Raw genomic sequence first — 15,746 nt, forward strand, 5'->3', positions numbered from 1 at the left:
TATACCCTGGCTCTCTCCTCCTTTCTCCCCCCCTTATCTCCTGGCTCTCTCCCCCCCCCCCCCTTATACCCTGGCTCTCTCTTTCCCCACCCTTCTCCCTGGATCTCTCCTCCTCCTCCCCCCCTTATCCTTTGGCTCTCTCTCTCTGTCTGTCTGTCTCTCTCTCTCTCTCTCTCTCTCTCTCTCCCCTCCCCCAGCCTCGCTCTCTCTCCACTCACCATGTTTGTATGTGTATGGTGTGGTTCTGAGCATTGAAGGTTTAATATGTACTCCCTTCCATTTGGTGACCGGGTCTCAATCAAGGACTGAAGAGCCCCTATGAAGTCAGCCCATGAGGGTCCTAGACAGGACCTCAGAGCTTTCAGTTCCCGTATCCTGACGTTAGGACAAACAAGCTATCTGCAGCCGGCGTCATGATGACACTGATCACATTATACACAAAAGTATACCAGCACATTATAAGGTGAAAATAAAAAAAAGTAAAACCGCAGTCCCTTAATAGCATTAAACAAACGTAATAAAGCAAAACCTAAAAAAAGGGAAAAAATATTTATATAAAAATCACACTTTAGTATAATAACCCAGTATTAGTGAGATTATTATATTACAGTATAATAAATTATATAATCTTGATAATGTTATGTGGATAATTTATCAGACTATTTAGAATTAATTTGGATACAAAAGAAAATAAATCCACATGCAATGATGTCGCCTTTCTGTCACCTGACTGCTGCTGCCAATCACAAGCCTCAGCAGTCAGGTGACCCGATGAACAGGGCGTCATCACTTCCGGTCTCGGTGGGGACTACCAGAGAGGCCTGCCCTGTGTCAATGGATCTTTGTTAATCATTTGTTTCACAGACTCTCTCATTTAAAGGGGTTGTCCACCTTTTGGAAAAAATATATATATTTTTACTTAAATACATGTATAGGGTTTTAAAATCATTTTTGTAATTGGGTTTCATTAAAAATGTTGCACTGTTTGCCTTCTACAGCCTCTGTGTTGCAGAATGAGTAAACTGAGAATCTGTCAGTCAGCACACTTTGGTGGTCTGACGGGCAGTCTGTAACTCTTTTCTGAGCTCCTGTCAGCTGTTTTATGGCCACTGACCATATCAAAGTTGAATGTAAAAGCCAAGCGGTGCAAAATTTTTAATAAAAAACAATTGCAAAACTAATTTTTAGCCCCAAATACATGCATTTAAAAAAAAAAAAAAAAATGTCCCCATAGGTAGTCATCCCCTTTAAGTTGGACAACCCCTTTAAGCAGCTCTGTTAACCAGAGAGGAGAGCAGGCACAATGAGGACTTGTCAGGTCACTTTTTGGTGCGTTTTCCCTTTAAACGATCATGAATCCGGTCCCATCTGTGTCGCCTGGAACTAGCACCGTTATTGTAACGCAGGCAGCACCGCTCTCATATTATAGATCCCTTTGCTAAACAAATAGCCCTCTCTCTGCCGAACGTCGTAATTGGTTTAGAAATTTCTCATTTCTTTTTTTAATTAGAAAACAGATTAAAATTCAGTTGTGGCCTTTACTTGCAGCTGTATATCATTTCATTGTTTAATTAAGTGCTCCCGCTCCCTAAGTTAGCAATTCGCCGCGCTCAGTGCGGACACCACGGTGCGCCGCTCACTTCGGGCCGCCCAACTGCAATCGGCGGCATAGAGAACACCGGTGCAAGAGTCGTAATTAATATAACTTCATTAATGGGCTTTAGATAACTTAAACTGGCAAAAAGCCACTTACTGTGGACAGAAATATATCACAAAACGCATTTAATTGCACAGCACTCCACTTCTCACATTATTTATCGCATTGTGCATATATTAATAAAAATCTGATTAATAGTGCAGGCTGAGATGAGGAATGCTATGGATACAATGTAACCACAGCTGTCTGTCCTGAGCAACCCGCCTGCATAATCCGAAAAATCTGATGAAAATGGCACAGGCTGAGATGAGGAATGATATGGATATAATATAACTACAGCTTCCTGTTCTGAGCAACCAGTCTGCATACTCAGAAAAATCTGATTAATAGTGCAGACTGAGAGGAGGAATACTATGGATACAATGTAACTACAGCTTTCTGTCCCGAGCAACCCGTCTGTATAATCAGAAAAATCTGATTAATAGTTCAGACTGAGATGAGGAATGCTATGGATACAATGTAACCACCGCTATCTGTCCTGAGCAACCCGCCTGCATAATCTGAAAAATCTGATGAAAATAGCACAGGCTGAGATGAGGAATGATATGGATGCATTGTAATCACAACTTTCTGTCCATAGCAATCCATCTGCATAATCAGAAAAATCTGACTGTGTGCCCACGATGCGTTTTTGGTGCAGATTTGCAGTGCGGAAACGCTCCAGAAACGCATTGCATACCTTATCCCATGACTTCCTATGACATTCTGCAAGTTCTGTGCACATGGTCATGATTTTTCTGCTCGGATTTTACTCGCAGAAAAATTCCAGACATGACCAATTCTTGTGCGTTTCTGTATGCGTATTTGCCTATACAATTAATTGGAAAAATGCATGGCAAATCCGCATGCAAAAATGCATGTAAAAACCGCATGTGTTGTTTTTCTGCCAAGGAGATGCAGAAATGCTCAGTAAAATATCTGCTTCATTTTTGCATCGTGGGCACTAAGCCTAATAGCACAGGCTGAGATGAGGAATGATATAGATACAATGTAACCACAGCTTTCTGTCCTGAGCAATCCGTCTGATTAATCGAGAAAATCTGATTAATGAAACAGGCTGAGATGAGGAATGATATAGATACAATGTAACCACAGCTTTCTGTCCTGAGCAATCCGTCTGATTAATTGAGAAAATCTGATTAATGAAACAGGCTGAGATGAGGAATGATATGGATACAATGTAACCACAGCTTTCTGTCCCTAGCAATCCATCTGCATAATCGGAAAAATCTGATAGCACAGACTGAGAGGAGGAATGCTGTGGATGCAATGTAACTACAGCTTTCTGTCCCGAGCAACCCATCTGTATAATCGGATAAATCTGATTAATACTGCAGGCTGGGATGATATAGATATATACAATGTAACTAGAGCTTTCTGTCCCTAGTAGCCCATCTGCTTAATCTGGAAAATCTGATTACTAGTTCAGGGTGAGATGAAGAGTGGTGTGGATACAATGTAACCACAGCTTTCCGTCTTCAGCAACACGTCTGCTTAATTGGTAAAATCTGATTAATAGCGCAAGTTTAGATGAGGAATGTTATGTTGTAGCTGATGATAATCTCCCTTTACAGTCATTTTAGCGACTATCCAACTTTAAGACCCACTGGCCCCAATTCGTCACTTCCTTTACGCATGTTTTTTGTCTTTTTGCGCCTTTTTTTGTTTCTTTGCACCTAATTCATTATTCTATTTGCGCCTTTTTTAATTCTATTTTATATGTGCCCACTTGTTTTTTTTTTTCCCAATTTGTGGGCGAAGTTTAGAGATTTCAGATGCTTTTGCCCGATTCATCAATTCACAAAGTCGCTGAATTTGGTGCAACTCCACTCCAGCTCTCCCTTCCCACACACCCGATGCGTATTTTTGCAAAACATGTGACTTTTGGTTCCAGAAAGTCGCAAAAACAATTCAAGACAGAAAATAAAACAATTTAGACTTTGCGCAAAATTCATGAACCACATTGCGCCATTTTGAAAAGTTTGGCAACAAAAACAGCAATTAATACCGCAAGACAAACGAGGAAAGTGACTTAAAACACTAATTATGAATCCAGGTCTACGTATTCATAAGAAGTAGTCTGTCTTAAAGCTGCACTAAGCCTAGCAGCAGTCTCAATGTATCATTCCCTATCTCAGCCCACACTATTAGGCCTCTTTCACACGTCCGTGTTTCCAGTACGAGTGGTGACCGTTTCCACACGTACCATAGACACTGACACACGTAGAGCCATTCAAATGAATGGGTCTGTGCATATCTGTGTTTCCACGGACCGTGTGTCCGTGTTCTCCGCACACTGACATTTCAGTTTTTTTTGCGGATGCACGGTCCACAAAATGTCCCACATAGATGACATCATTGTGTCATCAGTGTGACACGTACCGGCGCCTGGTAATCAGTGTGCAGGTAGCAATGTTCCCAAGCGCTGGGTGCTGAATGCTACCCTCATCATGGTTCTCTGTCGGCGCTGCGATCAGCACCAGCAGGGGCAATGATGACGGTAGTAGTATCTGATCCCGCAGTGTCCATCTGTATAGATAAGAATAAAATAATAAAATCCTTATACTCACCTGTCCAGAGATGTACCCCGCTGTAATCCTCTGACTGCTGACGCCGGGGAGAGTAAGCCGCTCCGGAGCTGCGCTCAGTGAGTGACAGGACACCGCTCCTGAACTCACCTTCAGGGCCCACTCGCTGGAGCCGCTCATTCTCCCTGGTTTCTCGGCGTCAGTGGTCAGAGGATTACAGCGGGGGACACTTAGAACAGGTGAGTATAAGGGTTTTATAATTTTATTCTTATTTTTACACAGGGACACAGAGGGAGCAGATTACTACTGCCATCATCATTGTCTCTGCTGGTGCTGATCACAGCGCCGGCAGGGAACCATGATGAGGGCAGTGTTCAGCACCCGGCACAGCGCTAACTGTACTGTTGATTCCCAGGCGCAGGTCCGTGTGATTCTGATGCGGCACACGTGTGACACACACAGAGACACGGGACACGGATATCTCCGGTACCGGAAATATACGGATGTGTGGAACCGGCCTTTAAACAGATTTTTCTCATTACTAAGCACATGCAACCTGAAATAAAAAGCTGTAGATGTTATTATATTTTATCCATAGAAACTCTTCTGAAAACTATACTTTTCTATTTGAGGTATGTCTTTAAGCATAATTAGATATCTGGATAATTAGAAAAATCTGACTTTAAAGGGGTTGTCCACTACTTTCACATTGATGCCCTATCCAATTTTAAATGGGATCTGATAAACCCCATCCTTCCTGTCCAGAGAATGGGGAGAATTTTTATATATATATTATATAATCAGTACAGATTCACAAAATATTTGGCACCGTTTGGCTTTTACAAGCTGTCTCACTGCGATTTAGTAGTCTTAAATCAGATGAGAGGAGCTGAAAAAACACAAGTTACAAACTCCCCTAATGGACTGTCGGAGCTCACTGATTGAGTCTCAGTTAACTCAGTCTATAAACGGTGCAAATTTTTTAATATAATCCAATTACAAAAACTATGTTTATCCATAAATACATACGTTTAAGTAAGTAAAAAAGAAAAATTGTCCGTGAAGGTGGCCGGCATCCTGGCATTGGACAAGATCCGCACTATCATGTTTAAGCTGCAGTCTGCCAGAGTTTGTGTCTCGGAAGTTCCTGTGTTTCTGCTCCTGAACTATTTACCAATACGCATGTCTGTCTCTTTAACGCCTCCCCTCCCCCCCGACCGTCTTCTTTTATGTCTCAGGCTTTATGTCTGAAGTCGGAGATTTATGCCTCCCCTCAGTAATGAAAGTTTCCACATGCCATATGGCGCTCACACACCTTCCCCAGAATTACCCTCATCCATCCTGCTGTTATGACACTCCTGATCAGATATGACACTCATTAAAAGCCTCTGCCAGCCAGCCCTGCTACTTTATGGCATGTCACCAGTCTGGCCCCTGGCTCTACACTGCGGCTGCTCTCCATTTTATTAACACTTTCCCATCATCCATCACTGTCGCCCCCGGTTTCCCGTACTAGTGTAGCAGACAAGGGGGAATTATCTCCGGAGCTGGGGATAAATTCCGGTAAGTCAAAGGCGAGGGGGGTGCAGGATGTCAGAGCCTGTGCCGTACTCCCAGCAGGAGGCGGATTGGGGGTTATTGTCTCAGTATTTAGCGGAGCAGACGGCAAAGTGTAAGCGAAACCTGAGGAGTCTGCACAAGGCGGAAACACTAACAAGTGCGGATCCCAAGGACCGAGGATCCATCACCTGCAACCTGAGGAATGATCACATGTCATACAGCATAACCTTCCCTCTGTGTGATCTGTACATACATTACATTGCTTATCCAGAGCGCAGCTCCGGAGTATAATACTGGAGCTAACTCAGGATCAGTAATGTAATGATTAAACTAAAGGAGCCCAAAACAGTGTACACAATGACTGCACCAGCAGAATCGTGAGTGCAGCTCTGGAGTATAATACAGGATGTAACTCAGGATCAGTAATGTAATGTATGTGCACAGTGACTGCACCAGCAGAATCGTGAGTGCAGCTCTGAAGGATAATACAGGATGTAACTCAGGATCAGTAATGTAATGTATGTACACAGTGACTGCACCAGCAGAATAGTGAGTGCAGCTCTGGAGTATAATACAGGATGTAACTCAGGATTAGTAATGTAATGTATTTACACAGTGACTGCACCAGCAGAATAGTGAGTGCAGCTCTGGAGTATAATACAGGAGGTAACTCAGGATCAGTACAGGATCAGTAATGTAATGTATGTACACAGTGACTGCACCAGAAGAATAGTGAGTGCAGCTCTGGAGTATAATACAGGATGTAACTCAGGATTAGTAATGTAATGTATTTACACAGTGACTGCACCAGAAGAATAGTGAGTGCAGCTCTGGAGTATAATACAGGATGTAACTCAGGATCAGTACAGGATCAGTAATGTAATGTATGTACACAGTGACTCCGCCAGCAGAATAGTGAGTGCAGCTCTGGAGGATAATACAGGATGTAACTCAGGATCAGTAATGTATGTACACAGTGACTGCACCAGCAGAATCGGGAGTGCAGCTCTGGAGGATAATACAGGATCAGTAATGTATGTACACAGTGACCGCACCAGCAGAATAGTGAGTGCAGCTCTGGAGTATAATACAGGATGTAACTCAGGATCAGTACAGGATCAGTAATGTAATGTATGTACACAGTGACTGCACCAGCAGAACAGTGAGTGCAGCTCTGGGGTATAATACAGGATGTAACTCAGGATCAGTACAGGATCAGTAATGTAATGTATGTACACAGTGACTGCACCAGCAGAATCGTGAGTGCAGCTCTGGAGGATAATAGAGGATGTAACTCAGGATCAGTAATGTATGTACACAGTGACTGCACCAGCAGAATCGTGAGTGCAGCTCTGGAGGATAATACAGGATGTAACTCAGGATCAGTAATGTAATGTATGTACACAGTGACTGCACCAGCAGAATAGTGAGTGCAGCTCTGGAGTATAATACAGGATGTAACTCAGGATTAGTAATGTAATGTATTTACACAGTGACTGCACCAGCAGAATAGTGAGTGCAGCTCTGGAGTATAATACAGGAGGTAACTCAGGATCAGTACAGGATCAGTAATGTAATATACAGTCATATGAAAAAGTTTGGGCACCCCTATTAATCTTAAGCTTAATGTTTTATAAAAATTGGTGTTTTTGCAACAGCTATTTCAGTTTGATATATGTAATAACTGTTGGACACAGTAATGTTTCTGCCTTGAAATGAGGTTTATTGTACTAACAGAAAATGTGCAATCTGCATTCAAACAAAATTTGAAAGGTGCATAAGTATTGGCTCCCTTATCATTTTCTTGTTTTAAATACTCCTACCTACTTTTTACTGACTTACTAAAGCACTTTTTTTGGTTTTGTAACCTCATGGAGCTTTGAACTTTATAGCCAGGTGTATGCAATCATGAGAAAAGCTACTTAAAGTGGCCACTTGCAAGTTGTTCTCCTGTTTGAATCTCCTCTGAAGAGTGGCATCATGTGCTCCTCAAAACAACTGTCAAATGATCTGAAAACAAAGATTATTCAACATAGTTGTTCAGGGGAAGCATACAAAAAGCTGTCTCAGAGATTTAACCTGTCAGTTTCCACTGTGAGGAACATAGTAAGGAAATGGAAAAACACAGGGACAGTTCTTGTTAAGGCCAGAAGTGGCAGGCCAAGAAAAACATCAGAAAGGCAGAGAAGAAGAATGGTGAGATCAGTCAAGGACAATCCTCAGACCACCTCCAGAGAGCTGCAGCATCAACTTGCTGCAGATGGTGTCACTGTGCATCGGTCAACTATACAAGGCACTTTGCACAAGGAGAAGCTGTATGGGAGAGTGATGCGAAAGAAGCCGTTTCTGCAAGCACGCCACAAACAGAGTCGGCTGAGGTATGCAAAAGAACATTTGGAGAAGCCAATTTCTTTTTGGAAGAAGGTCCTGTGGACTGATGAAATCAAGATTGAGTTATTTGGTCATACAAAAAGGCGTTATGCATGGCGGCAAAAAAACACAGCATTCCAAGAAAAACACTTGCTACCCACAGTAAAATTTGGTGGAGGTTCCATCATGCTTTGGGGCTGTGTGGTCAATGCCGGCACTGGGAATCTTGTTAAAGTTGAGGGACGCATGGATTCCACTCAGTATCAGCAGATTCTTGACAATAGTGTTCAAGAATCAGTGATAAATATGAAGTTACAAAGTGGATGGATCTTTCAGCAAGACAATGATCCAAAACACCGCTCCAAATCTACTCAGGCATTCATGCAGAGGAACAATTACAATGTTCTGGAATGGCCATCCCAGTCCCCAGACCTGAATATCATTGAACATCTGTGGGATCATTTGAAGAGGGCTGTCCATGCTCGGTGACCATCAAACTTAACTGAACTGGAATTGTTTTGTAAAGAGGAATGGTCAAAAATACCTTCATCCAGGATCCAGGAAATCATTAAAAGCTACAGGAAGCGACTAGAGGCAAAAGGAGGATCTACTAAATATTAATGTCACTTTTCTGGTGAGGTGCCCATACTTATGCACCTGTCAAATTTTGTTTGAATGCAGATTGCACATTTTCTGTTAGTGCAATAAACTTCATTTCAAGGCAGAATCATTACTGTGTCCAACAGTTATTACATATATCAAACTGAAATAGCTGTTGCAAAAACACCAATTTTTATAAAACATTAAGCTTAAGATTAATAGGGGTGCCCAAACTTTTTCATATGACTGTATGTACACAGTGACTGCACCAGCAGAATAGTGAGTGCAGCTCTGGAGTATAATAAAGGAGGTAACTCAGGATCAGTAATGTAATGTATGTACACAGTGACTGCACCAGCAGAATAGTGAGTGCAGCTCTGGAGTATAATAAAGGAGGTAACTCAGGATCAGTACGGGATCAGTAATGTATGTACACAGTGACTGCACCAGCAGAACAGTGAGTGCAGCTCTGGGGTATAATACAGGATGTAACTCAGGATCAGTAATGTAATGTATGTACACAGTGACTCCACCAGCAGAATAGTAAGTGCAGCTCTGGAGTATAATACAGGAGGTAACTCAGGATCAGTAATGTAATGTATGTACACAGTGACTGCACCAGGAGAATAGTGAGTGCAGCTCTTGAGTATAATACAGGATGTAACTCAGGATCGGTGCAGGATCAATAATGTAATGTATGTACACAGTGACTGTACCAGCAGAATAGTGAGTGCAGCTCTGGAGTGTAATACAGGATGTAACTCAGGATCATTACAGGATCAATAATGTAATGTATGTACACAGTGACTCCACCAGCAGAATAGTGAGTGCAGCTCTGGAGTATAATACAGGATGTAACTCGGGATCAGTAATCTAATGTATGTACACAGTGACTGCACCAGCAGAATAGTGAGTGCAGCTCTGGAGTATAATACAGGATGTAACTCAGGATCAGTACTGTAATGTATGTACACAGTGACTGCACCAACAGAATAGTGAGTGCAACTCTGGAGTATAATACATGATGTAACTCAGGATCAGTAATGTAATGTATTTACACAGTGACTGCACCAACAGAATAGTGAGTGCAGCTCTGGAGTATAATACAGGATGTAACTCAGGATCAGTAATGTAATGTATGTACACAGTGAGTGCAGCTCTGGAGTATAATACAGGATGTAACTCCGAATCAGTACAGGATCAGTAATGTAATGTATGTACACAGTGACTGCACCAGCAGAATAGTGAGTGCAGCTCTGGAGTATAATACAGGATGTAACTCCGAATCAGTACAGGATCAGTAATGTAATGTATGTACACAGTGACTGCACCAGCAGAATAGTGAGTGCAGCTCTGAAGTATATTACAGGATGTAACTCAGAATCAGTACAGGATCAGTAATGTATGTACACAGTGACTGCACCAGCAGAATAGTGAGTGCAGCTCTGGGGTATAATACAGGATGTAACTCAAGATCAGTAATGTATGTACACAGTGACTGTACCAGCAGAATAGTGAGTGCAGCTCTGGAGTATAATACAGGATGTAACTCAGGATCAGTACAGGATTAGTAATGTAATATATGTACACAGTGACTGCACCAGCAGAATAGTGAGTGCAGCTCTGGGGTATAATACAGGATGTAACTCAGGATCAGTAATGTAATGTATGTACACAGTGACTGCACCAGCAGAATAGTGAGTGCAGCTCTGGAGTATAATACAGGATATAACTCAGGATCAGTAATGTAATGTAATGTATGTACACAGTGACTGCACCAACAGAATAGTGAGTGCAGCTCTGGAGTATAATACAGGATGTAACTCCGAATCAGTACAGGATCAGTAATGTATGTACACAGTGACTGCACCAGCAGAATAGTGAGTGCAGCTCTGAAGTATAATACAGGATGTAACTCAGAATCAGTACAGGATCAGCAATGTATGTACACAGTGACTGCACCAGCAGAATAGTGAGTGCAGCTCTGGGGTATAATACAGGATGTAACTCAGGATCAGTAATGTAATGTATTTACACAGTGACTGCACCAGCAGAATAGTGAGTGCAGCTTTGGAGTATAATACAGGATGTAACTCAGGATTAGTAATGTAATGTATGTACACAGTGACTGCACCAACAGAATAGTGAGTGCAGCTCTGGAGTATAATACAGGATGTAACTCCGAATCAGTACAGGATCAGTAATGTATGTACACAGTGACTGCACCAGCAGAATAGTGAGTGCAGCTCTGGAGTATAATACAGGAGGTAACTCAGGATCAGTAATGTAATGTATGTACACAGTGACTGCACCAGCAGAATAGTGAGTGCAGCTCTGGAGTATAATACAGGATGTAACTCCGAATCAGTACAGGATCAGTAATGTAATGTATGTACACAGTGACTGCACCAGCAGAATAGTGAGTGCAGCTCTGGAGTATAATGCAGGATGTAACTCGGGATCAGTAATGTAATGTATGTACACAGTGACTGCACCAGCAGAATAGTGAGTGCAGCTCTGGAGTATAATGCAGGATGTAACTCAGGATCAGTACAGGAGTTTGCTTCCAGCTTTGTTGTCGTTGTGCTGGCGGCAGGTAGTTTCCGCCATAGTGTGCACTTTGTGATAATACGGGAGGGGGGTGTTGGTATCGCTGCTCATTGTATCCTGTTTGTGTCTTGTCTCAGGAGGGACAGCAGTGTCATAAAAGAAGAAATTAAGGGTTTCCTGGCGAACCGGAGGATATCGCAGGCGGTGGTTGCACAAGTAACAGGTGAGCACGGCCCGGTGTGCGAGGGGATGTATGACCCGGCGTGTGGCCCCCGGGGGCAGATCTGTGAATATAATGAGTGTCTGTAATAATCAGCCGACACATAAGACCCCGCTTCCCACAGGATCAGCATACTTATCTGCTAAAATACTCTGTGCTGCTGGGACATATACGTGTACTCGTCCACGTGCTGTGCTTCACTCCTCACTTCAAGTAGTTGTTACAATATTTTATGTGTCGTTTGATCATCTTCACTACTGCCTCGCAGGTATCAGCCAGAGCAGGATCTCTCACTGGCTGCTCCAGCAAGGATCCGACCTCAGCGAACAGAAGAAAAGGGCCTTTTACAGATGGTACCAGCTGGAGAAGACGAGCCCAGGTAAACAAGGGGGGCAGCCCTTATACTCCACTCACAACCAAAGCTGCATTCTCTATTTCAGAATCACAAGGGTTAAAAGCATTGTCTTCAGCCCCAGATGAGAGCACTCCCGTCTGAGTATTTGGCTCTGGTCCTGGATGGTTACTTCCCCGCTCTTCTCCGCCTGCTTCTCGGAAACTCCTTCCCCGACCCGTTACATCGCCCCGCGGGGTTCCCAAATCACATTTCTGTCCAATTAGCGGCTGTGATGCTGTGCAGTCTGCGTAATCACATCGCGGAGGATCAGCGGCCGGCACATCCGCTGCTCCTCTCACCCAGCGTTTATGCGGCGTGTGTTGTTTCTGCATTAGGATGATAGGAGTTGTAGTTAAACCAGGACGGGTCTGGTGCAGGTGAGCCGGCGCCTCAGGATCCGCACGGCCCGGACCAATGTACAGCACTTTCCCATCCATGTGAGCGCTGGTCTGGAGAGCAGACATCCATGTGTCCCCCAGTAATCCACGGGACCACCTCCCAAATGTCACCATTTTGCACCCAATGAGGGAGAGGTGGAGGAAATATCTTAATGGGAAAAATCAAGTTTTGTATATTTTTCTTACAGGTGCGACACTCAGCATGAGGCCAGCGCCCATCCCCATAGACGACATGGAGTGGAGACAAACGCCCCCCCCAGTCACAGCCACCTCCGGGACTTTCCGGTTACGGCGAGGAAGTCGCTTCACATGGAGAAAAGAATGTCTGGCCGTCATGGAGAGGTAAGAAGGACGGACACATGGAAGGCGCCTGAGCGGAGATTTATTTCTATACTGTATTCTTAGTCACTTAGATTCAGCATAAAGAACAATATGAAGCATCCTGTATTATACTCCAGAGCTGCACTCACTATTCTGCTGGTGCAGTCACTGTGTACATACATTACATTACTTATCCTGTACTGATCCTGGGTTACATCCTGTATTATACTCCAGAGCTGCACTCACTATTCTGCTGGTGCAGTCACTGTGTACATACATTACATTACTGATCCCGAGTTACATCCTGTATTATACTCCAGAGCTGCGTTCACTATTCTGCTGATGAAGTCACTGTGTACATACATTACATTACTGATCCTGAGTTACATCCTGTATTATACTCCAGAGCTGCACTCACTATTCTGCTGGTGCAGTCACTGTGTACATACATTACATTATTGATCCTGAGTTACATCCTGTATTATACTCCAGAGCTGCACTCACTATTCTGCTGGTGCAGTCACTGTGTACATACATTACATTACTGATCCTGAGTTACATCCTGTATTATACTCCAGAGCTGCACTCACTATTCAGCTGGTGCAGTCACTGTGTACATACATTACATTATGTTGCCCTCTGTGTATTTGGATTTTAGTGTTGATGTTAATACTTTTATGCCAAAAATGACATAAGTATTCTTGGGGTGATACCTTTATTGGCTAACCAGAAAATATATATATATACAAGCTTTCAGAGCACAGAGGCTCCTTCTTCAGGCAAGATTACAAATGAATGCAAAACTTGTACCCACATATTACCATCAAATACAGTCTGCATACCTAACACAAATCAGGACTACAAAATCATGGATGTCATTTCATGTACATCCTCCAATGTGGTGACATGATACAATGTACAAGGTGCCCAGAAGGAGTTTATATTGGAGAAACTATGCAAAAACAGCAAACAAGAATGAACTGGATACACCTGTGGGAAAACATTTCTCTGGCCGGGGACACTGTATGAAAGATCTAAAAGTTTTAATACTAAAAGGTCACTTCAAGGGCAACAGAGAAAGAAAAATTTGGGAATTCAAATTGATAAGGATGTTCAATTCACTGACAACAGGACTAAATATAACACCTGGCTTTATGACTCACAACATGGACACAATTCACACCTCCAGATAATTAAACATTCCCAAGGCCTCTCATTTTGCAACAAAAAAAAACTAATTTGCTCTCCCTAACATATCTGTAGGAGCATAGGCGGATTATAATGAGGGCAATCCGGGCTACCGCCCGGGGCCCCTAGCCTGCAGGGGGCCCGCGGCTCCGGGCGGGGTGTCTAATGCCGGATTGCCCTCATTATATGTGCGGGCCACCGCGTCACATACCGGTAGTAGAGGAGGGGCCCCGGACCGCTCCCCCAGCATCGGCGCACGGCCCCTACTTCTTCATCGGCCGGGCCAGCAGTGCAGCAGTTAACTTCCCTGTGCTGGCCTGGCCACGTCACTGCTAGGAGACACGGCCCTGTGCGCGGTCATGTCTCCTAGCTGTGACGTCACGCAGTGCACGCCCGGCCTGCACTGCTGCAGCGGAGAAGTCAGAGCAGGCAGGAGGAATGGAGCCGGGGGATGGTGTGTATGTGTGTGTGTGTGCAGGCAGATATCATTGTGTGATGTCTGTTTATATGTATTTTTGTGTTTCAAATGTGTTTATGCGTGTATGTATATGTCTGTATATGTTTGTATGTGCGTGACTGCGTGCGGCCTCCTGCTAAGTATAGTTGGCGCCGTGAGGCCTCCTGCTGTCTCTGGGGGGGGTGCGCCGTGCGGCCTCCCACTATGTATAGATGGCGCCGTGCGGCCTCCCGCTGTGTATAGATGGCGCCGTGCGGCCCCCTGCTGTGTATAGATGGCTACGTGCGGCCTCCTGCTGTGTATAGATGGCTACGTGCGGCCTCCTGCTGTGTATAGATGGCGCCGTGCGGCCTCCCGTTGTGTATAGATGGCGCCGTGCCGCCTCCCGCTGTGTATAGATGGCGCCGTGCCGCCTCCTGCGGCCTCCCGCTGCGTATAGATGGCGCCGTGCGGCCTCCCGCTGCGTATAGATGGCGCCGTGCGGCCTCCCGCTGCGTATAGATGGCGCCGTGCCGCCTCCCGCTGCGTATAGATGGCGCCGTGCCGCCTCCCGCTGCGTATAGATGGCGCCGTGCCGCCTCCCGCTGCGTATAGATGGCGCCGTGCCGCCTCCCGCTGCGTATAGATGGCTACGTGTGCTCAATATTGAGTCATACAATTAATGTAAGGCGATGTGCCCACGATACAGAAATGTTCCGGATTTTTTTTGAGCGGTTCTGCATCTCCCTGGCAAAAAAAAACCGCATGCGGATTGTACATGCGGATTGTACATGCGGATGTGAAGCGTTCTTCACTTGCATTTCCGCATGCGGGTTGACAAGCGCTTTTAGCATCACTTGGAAAGTGCTTGACAACTTGGTCACACTATATAAATCCATGCAACCGGCATGGATTTATATAGTGTGACCGTAAAAGAATGGTAAAAAATATATACTTACCTTCTGATGACCTGCCGATGTCCGCGGTCGCATGACCCGTCACATGACTAAATGATGTCACGGCAGGTCCTTTTCAGACCATCGCGAGCTGCCGGCAAGCCAGGACACATCGGATAAAGACACCGGGGGCCATCAGAAGATGAGTATAATATTTATTTTTTATTTTATTCTTTTTTTACAGGTTCTATGGTACCCGGGTCCGGAGGAGAGTCTCCTCTTCTCTAGACCTGGGTACCATCCGCACATTGAAACGCATGGATTCTGCATGTACAGATGCAGGGATGCGGAATCCATGCGTTCCAATGGCGGCAAAAACACAGCGCTTCCGCAAAATAATTGGTAGTGCTGCGTTTTTTTCCGCAATGATAATCCGCAGCAGAAATTTCCGCAGCATGTGCACAGCACATGCGGATTATCATTGGGGAACATGGCAGACCTTCTACCAAGCGTTTTTTAAGCGTTTCTGCAGCTGAATTGCCGCTGCGGAAACGTTTAAAATACGCAT

The 15,746-nt window shown here is 44.4% G+C and overlaps 1 protein-coding gene across 1 annotated transcript in view; it reads left to right on the forward strand.

The window, feature by feature from the left end:
* Positions 1-5,164: 5,164 nt before the first annotated feature.
* Positions 5,165-15,746, forward strand: part of HMBOX1 (homeobox containing 1) — a 31,149-nt gene continuing 20,567 nt past the window's right edge. The window contains exons 1-4 of the mRNA XM_073673433.1: positions 5,165-5,216; positions 11,372-11,548; positions 11,814-11,924; positions 12,526-12,679. Coding sequence (XP_073529534.1) covers positions 5,165-5,216; positions 11,372-11,548; positions 11,814-11,924; positions 12,526-12,679 — 494 coding nt within the window. The remainder of the gene's footprint in view (positions 5,217-11,371; positions 11,549-11,813; positions 11,925-12,525; positions 12,680-15,746) is intronic.

The sequence above is a fragment of the Phyllobates terribilis genome, unplaced genomic scaffold, assembly GCF_046119375.1.
Source record: "Phyllobates terribilis strain yellow unplaced genomic scaffold, ASM4611937v1 Scaffold_3__8_contigs__length_932513732, whole genome shotgun sequence".
NCBI classification, from domain to species: Eukaryota; Metazoa; Chordata; class Amphibia; order Anura; family Dendrobatidae; genus Phyllobates; species Phyllobates terribilis.